Below are 7,064 nucleotides of genomic sequence, written 5' to 3'. Positions count from 1 at the left end.
AAAATAAAGAGAATTAAGCACAGGATCACCACACGATCCACTTCGGATATACACCCAGGAGAATGCAAAGCCAGACCTCAGGGAGCTGTCTGCACACCCGTGTTCCTTCTTCCCAACAGCCAAGAGGTGGGAGCGAGCCAAGGGCCCAGTGACAGCCAGGGACAAACAAAAAGTGTGGCGTCCCTACAAGAAAACATGATGCAGCCTAAAGAGGGAAATCCTGTCACACGTGACTACGTGGCTGAACTCCCAGCTGAGGATTCCTTCTCGCTCTCTCTGCCCCCCCACTTTCTATCTCAAAGTAAATAAATAAATAAAAAGCTTCTTTAAAAATGGTTAAGACGGTACGTTTAATGTTATGCATTTTTTTTTTACCACAATAAGAAAGGAAAGGAGGAAAAGGAAAAGAGGCCAAGACCGGGCGCTCTGAGCTGTGGCGCACGGCCCTGAAGACACGAGGGGGGACCCCAGCAGCGCGCAGCCCCGAGGACACGAGGGGGACCCCAGCGGCGGCCGGACTCACGTGCCGCGTAGAGCGCGACCTTGTCATTCTCCTCGTGCCGCAACAGGTTCTCGGCGTAGTTGAGCCGGCTGCCCCGGAACCACTCAGGGACGTCCGCGATCCCCTTCGACGTGTCCACGACCTGCGGGGGGGGGGGCGGCAGACTGAGATGCGCGGTGAGACCCACACGGGACTAAACGAGTCGTCCCGCTTCCCAGGGAGCCCGCCGCCCCGGCCCCAAGTGTCCTCAGATCCTTTCACAGGCTGAACGCCCAACTGGCCTGAAGACTTGAAACTGAAAAGAGATTAGCGCCCTGTAGTGAATCAGGGAGGATTCTACACACGGACACTGAGGGGCTCGGTCGGTTGAGTGTCCGACTTCAGCTCAGGTCACAATCTCACAGTCCGTGGGTTCAAGCCTTGCGTCGGGCTCTGTGCTGACAGCTCGGAGCCCGGAGCTGCTTCAGATTCTGTGTCTCCCTCTCTCTCTGCCCCTCCCCTGCTCTCTCTGTCTCTCTGAAATAAACAAGCATTTAAAAACTTAAAAACATAATAATTTTAAAAAAAGAAATGATAAACCTCTTGGATGTTTCAAACAAAACTGTAAATGGATTTAACAGATGGCTGAACTGGACGCTAAAATGGTGAACACGGTACGTTTTGTGACGTGTATCTTTCCACAATGTAGGACTGCTCACGTCCCCAGGAGGGGGCCTGGGGCCCATGCGTCAGGGTCTAGACGTTGCACGGCCTCCAGGGGAGCTGTGACCTCAACACACTTTCTGCCAACTCTCTAGAACGATGATTTTTCCCCTCGATGGGAGGCTTTGAAAGCAGACACGACTCAGTGTCCCCAAAACGACCACAAGAAGACAGTCCGCGAGCAAAGCCTCTACTCACCTCATCATACATGCGCGAGAAGACAATGCCGCTGAATTTCCAGAACGTGGCCCAGAAGTCCGAATAGGATTCAACTGACCAGTGGTATAAGTCGTCATAATTTTCTAGAAATAAAATAAAACAGCACATAGCTCAAAGAATTGTTAGAAAGCCTTGGCAGGTCAATAAGAAGATGGCCACGCCTACGGAATTACAGGAATGTCCCCGTGGTTCAATCTGATAAGAAATGGCCTGGGGGGGAGGTGGAGTATCCTAACATTTACCAGAGCAAACCTACCACCGCTGGTCCCTAAAACGAGCAAAAGCAACTGAGGCAGTGATTTCCTATCCCATGTAGCACGCCTAAGAATATGGACTCCGGAGCCAGAAGCCCTGAGTTCAAATCCCGCCTTGGCTGTATGTGAGCCGTGTGCCCTGTGGAAGCTATTTCAGCACCCTGTGTCTCCGTCTCCCTGTCTGTAAAATGGAGGTGGTGAACAGCACCCCCTCTTTGTAGGGCGAGGAGGAGGATTTAAATGAGCACATGCACCAGATGCTAGAACAGGGCCTTGCATGTGACCAGAGCCCTGTGTTATTAGACCGCACAAAATGAGGAAAGCCGTATCTAATCGGTTTGAAAAGCCAGAGCTGCAAAACTAGAAGCCTGCTGATGACTTCTCAGCGGGTAACAGTGTCGGGGGCGAGGGAAGGGGTATTTATTTAGATTTTTGAATAAGCAATGCATGTGTGTCTTTCCAGGGATCCTGTGCATGAGGAGATGCATCCCACCAGGTTCTGATCCTGAGACCTTGGGAAAGTCCCCTCCCCGCATGGGTGTTCTGAACCTCCACACATTTCCAAGAGGCTGCGCATTCCGATGCTGGGGCTCCGGGGAGAGATGGGCAGGAAGCCGCCCACAAGGGTCAGAGAGAGGAAGACATGGCACCCGGCAATGGCCTGGCTGAGTTCTCTCAGCGCCATCGAGACTTAACAATCTTCACTGGTCCCAGTCCTGGAGGGCACGGAGGGGGGACACAGAGGAAGGGACACGAGGACCCCTGCCCTCCGGCAACGCCCCTTCCCCCCGAGGCACCCACAACTGTCCTTAGGCAGGCGGGACTCTGGAGCCGGAGGAGGGGAGAGGTCTGGGAGAGCAGGGCAGGCTGTGGGAGGGGGCCCGGCCCTGACACTGGAGGCAGCCCAGGTGAAGAGGGGGGAGGAAGTGGCGTTAGCGCCCCCGGGCGGCGGGTATGGAGAAGGGCCGCCCCGAATGCAAGGAGGAGTCAGCACGGAGGCCACACGGTGATCAGGAAACAGGAGCTTTAGGGCAGTTGCGGGTCATGGCAGTGATGCCCTCACCAACCCCCCAAGCCCCGGGAGAACTGCCCCCCAGCCCCGCTCCATCCACTCAGGCCTGGGGCCACAGACCAGATCAACCAGGCAAACGCAGGGATGGCGCATCTGGAGTGCTGGGGCCAGCCCTGACTCTGGAGACCACGCTTGGGGACCTCAGGGGGGCCGCTCTGCCTCTCTGGACCCAGTGTCCTTGCGTGTCACCTGGAAACTGACTGGAGAAGGGCGTGGGCCTCCCATGACAGTGGGGAGTTAGCCCTGCGCCCCGGGGGGGGCTAGGTGACCTGCACTCGAGTCTCCGCCCTGCCACTGACAAGCCGGTCTGACCCGGTCTAGCTGCGCCACCTCTCTGAGCCGCGGCAATATCGTCTGCAAAATGGGGGTAACAACAATGACCCCCAGGACTGACGGAGCATGTGGCTTAAAGACACAGGCTCCAGAGCTGGACTGTCCGGGTTCAGCGCGGGCCCAGGGCAGTTCTGGAAGAGGGGGCCCCTGCCTGCCCGTACTGGGGAAGCTGGGCCCGTACAAGGGGCCCGGCAACATCCGTGCGGGAGGAGGATGCCGCTGCCTGCCAATGTGGGGGACAGGCGGTCGAGGCCCCAGGGGACAGCAGGGGATGGAAGGGGCTGGGGAGGGTTGGGGGGACCTGTCCACCATGGATGTGACCCGGCCAAGTCCTCAGGGACCACTCTTCAGCCGGGCCAGGCCCAGGGGCTTCTGCCCCCCCATCCCACCAGCAGAGGCCCGGACCACCTCCCACAGGCGCCCGGTTCAGTCTGTGCGCCGTTCGTGAAGAACGCGAACCTGCTGCCGACATACTAGATCCGGGTTTTCGAGCGAAACGCAGGCTTTCTGCCTTCTCCTGAGCAGAGCGAGCGGCCGGCTGCGGCCAGCTAGGGGCTCCTACCCTCCGCACTTACGTCCCTGTGCTGTCCCCTCCCCGCGCAGCACTGGGCGCGTCTGTGTCACCAGCAGGATACGATGCCAATGACCAAGGGTGCCTTCCGAGCCCGATCCTAACGGCCACCACAGCTCCTGTCTCGCTCCCCCGGGGCGTGAAGACACTGTCCCACCACACAGTGACAAGCAGCGACAGAGCCAGGGACAGCTGCCCCTCCAGCCCCACCCCCGGCCCCACCCACAGGCGAGAGGCAGCATAACACGGCAGACAGTCACGATCTGGACCCCCACAGCAGGCCGGCCGCTCACAGCTCCACATCCGAACCAAGACGTGGGCGTCCCCGCCCGGGAAGCGGGGGTGACAGCAGTGCCCCGCCCGCCTGGCCGGGCCACTGAGATTCGGTCCGCGCGCACACGCCCACTGAAAGCCGCCTGCTGCCGCCACCTCCAGGGGCACCGGGCTCTGCAAGTCTCGCTTCCCCTTCTCCCCCTCTTCCCGTCCACCTGGGAGGATTCGGACCAGCCCACCCCGTCGAGTGTCAGCTCATGACCGGACAGCCCAGCACACAGGGAGCCTCGGGGGGCCGACAGCAGCCTGCCCCTCCTCGACCTGCCCGCGGCGCGCCCGGTCCGCATGACGCGGTCCCCCAGCCATCCGTGACCTATTTGAGAGCGGGGACCGAGCCTTCTACTTGTGGGCAAACGCTGTCCCAGCTGCCCGAAGGCCGACACGATTCGCAGCGTGCGGCACGCAGAAAGTCACTTGGCACAGAGGGTGTGCTTGAGAGTGGGCGTCGCCCCCTAATGACGGAGGACCAGCACCCACGGCGCCCCCCCCCCCCGGGTCTCTCACACAGATCTACATCTGGGGGGCGCCCCTGAGGTCCATGTGGATGTGTGGGGAGTCCTCAGGTGACCTCAGCCGGGAGCCATCACGAGAGCCCACCAACCTACGGCCCCGGGAGTCGGAACAAGAACATGGGGCCCCGCCAAGGCCCCGCCAAACCTCACACCAGCCCTGGCCTGGGCTCGCGGAGAGAAGGCCAGGCTGGAGAAGGCCCCCCCTTCCGCCCCTCCACCCTCAGAGCCGGAACACAGCGGGAGCGACCTGGGAGGATGTGTCCCTTGCTCTCTCCATACATGTGGGCGACACACAAAAACTGGACGGTGCTGAGGATTCAAGTTCAAGGGTGCAGTCTTTCACGTAATTAGAATGCTCACAAGTTAGTGAAAAAGTGAGGCAGGATGAAAGTCCAAATTACGCGCGTTTGGAGAGCAGAGGAAAGGAGAAAATATTCAAAAACGGTAATCAAAGAGAAGGTGGCACCTGGGATGAATCTTAAAGCCCAAAACCCCAGGGCCAGGCCTCCGGGAGGGAGAGAAGCAGCAGCTGGCTCGGCCATCAGGAGCAGAAGATGACACAAAGGCAAACACCCAGCTCTAAACCTCCCCCAGACCAAGAGAGGAGCCGTACTGGGGCCAGCTCATGGCCAGTACGTGGGGACACAGACCCAGGTCACAGGCCTTTAGGTTTTCAAAAGGAAATGGAAATATGGCTTCTCCTGTGCAGTTGCCCAGTGTGTGAACTGCCCAAGCGAAGTCCTAAGTCCGCAGCTCCAATCTGGCCCCAGACCCCCGGCCCACCAGCCCGGAGCAGGCCAGCTGGGAGGTGCCGATGCCCAGTGGTGTCTACACGGCAACCGTAGGCCAGGTGCGGGTGACCACCAGGCCTGATCACCTCCCACCACCCTCACACCACCCACTGACACAGGCCCTCTCAGCATGCCCATTTCACAGACAGGGAAACTGAGGCTTGGGAAGAGCCGGTGACTTTCTCCTGATCACACAGCTAGTAAAAGCGGTGGAGCCAGTTCAAAATCCAGGGCATCAGATTAGATGGGTCTCACCCACATCACAACACATGTGCAATAGTTTCCCAAAGCAGCAGGGCTGGCTCACCGCCGGGCAGGACATAAACTGCTGGCAGAGGAGACAGAGATGAACTCAGGATGAAGAATGTTCCACTCCTGGCTCTTCACGGGAGTCACGTCTGTGAACTCCCCCACCCAACACGGGTCCGTCAACCAGCTACGACCTGAAGGACCCAGAGTAATGAGCCACATCTGTCCCGAGGTGCTCCCTATCTAGTAGCAGGAAAGGGAGAGGGACAGCGTGGGCTCCGCCTAAGGACGGGACTGCGTGCTGTGGAAGGCCTGGACGCGGCCGGGCAGCACCATGTGCAAGTCCACGGTCAACAAGGGGCCACTGTGAGCGCACAGCCAGGGAACGGCAAAGTCAGACCCGTGCTCTGGCAAAGCGGCAGGGTACACTGTAGGGAGGGAGGAGAAGCAGGAAAACACCACCGGCAGAAACGCAGGAGCCCCAGAAGTCAGCTGGGGGCCAAGACAGGGAGGGAAATGGCCCAGAGGTGTGGAAGAGCCCTGCAGGTGGGCAGGGTCCTGCAGGAAGCCGGACGGCCAGTGGGGCCGCAGGGAACCTCACGCCACAGTGCTTCCCAGCAAGGAAAGGGCCTGGTCAGCCCAGCCCATGCCAGCCAGGTGGGTTGTGAGAGCCAGGGCGGCGGCTGGATGGCAGCAGGCCTGGCACTAGGTTGTGCCGGGGGTCTGGCAGTGTCGCCAGGCGGGAAGGAGCTCCGCCCTAACCCCAAAGGTTCCCACCTGACCCTCTTCTCCCAGGTGCCTGGACTGCACACCTGGTCCTTTACTAAGGTGGAGGGGAGGCACAGGAGCAGGAGGGGACCTCAGGTGCCACCTGGAGAGTGCCCCCCACACACACACCCAGGAGAAGAACCACAAGCGAGAGCAGCCCCGCATCTGGAAAGAAGCCCCCACCAGGCGAGTATGCAAGACCCCAGGGAACACCCCACCTCACAAGGAAGACCAGCAAGGGGTCCCTCAGGGCCCACAGGTTCCAAGGTCGGGGGCTGGGCAGATGCCACAGTCAGGAGTCCCCCCCCCAGAAGGGGCCCCCACTTCCAGCGGCCCCTCCAAGTCCCCGAAGAGGGAAACTGGAAATCAGGAGACCCTCCAACGGCCAGGAGGGGCCCTGCCAGCAACGCCCGGTAGGAGGGGGCGCCCCGGTCCCCGGAGGGGCCCCTCGGCCAGGTGGTCCCTCGGGCCCCGAGGGGGAGCCGGGTTTCCGGAGGGCCCCGGGGAGGGCGTGTCCGGGGAGCCCCCGGGTCGCGCGCCCGCACTCACCCAGCGCCAGGCCGAAGGCAGCGCCCACCGCCGCCCGGAAGCGGTCCATCTGCGTGTTCTTCTTGCCGTCAGGCTCCCACATCACCTGGCACTCCAGGATCTCCTCCCGGCCGGCGCGCGGCTCCTTGGACATGGCTGCGGCGGGGACTGCGCGGGGACAGGAACGGGGCCCCGGGGTCGGCGGGCGCGGCGGCGGCAGCGGGGGGCGG

General features: G+C 60.9%; 1 protein-coding gene across 1 annotated transcript in view; it reads right to left on the bottom strand.

Moving 5' to 3' along the window:
• AACS (acetoacetyl-CoA synthetase) overlaps positions 1-7,058 on the bottom strand; it is a 37,715-nt gene extending 30,657 nt beyond the window's left edge. The window contains exons 1-3 of the mRNA XM_029921631.1: positions 6,856-7,058; positions 1,403-1,506; positions 524-644 (exon numbers count right to left, since the gene is read on the bottom strand). Of these exons, the coding sequence (XP_029777491.1) occupies positions 524-644; positions 1,403-1,506; positions 6,856-6,988 (358 nt within the window). The 5' untranslated portion in view covers positions 6,989-7,058. The remainder of the gene's footprint in view (positions 1-523; positions 645-1,402; positions 1,507-6,855) is intronic.
• Positions 7,059-7,064: the final 6 nt, after the last annotated feature.

This window comes from Suricata suricatta, chromosome 14 (genome assembly GCF_006229205.1).
Source record: "Suricata suricatta isolate VVHF042 chromosome 14, meerkat_22Aug2017_6uvM2_HiC, whole genome shotgun sequence".
Taxonomy (NCBI): Eukaryota; Metazoa; Chordata; class Mammalia; order Carnivora; family Herpestidae; genus Suricata; species Suricata suricatta.
Note: the sequence above shows the minus strand (reverse complement) of the source record. Positions and strands in the feature narration are given on the sequence as shown.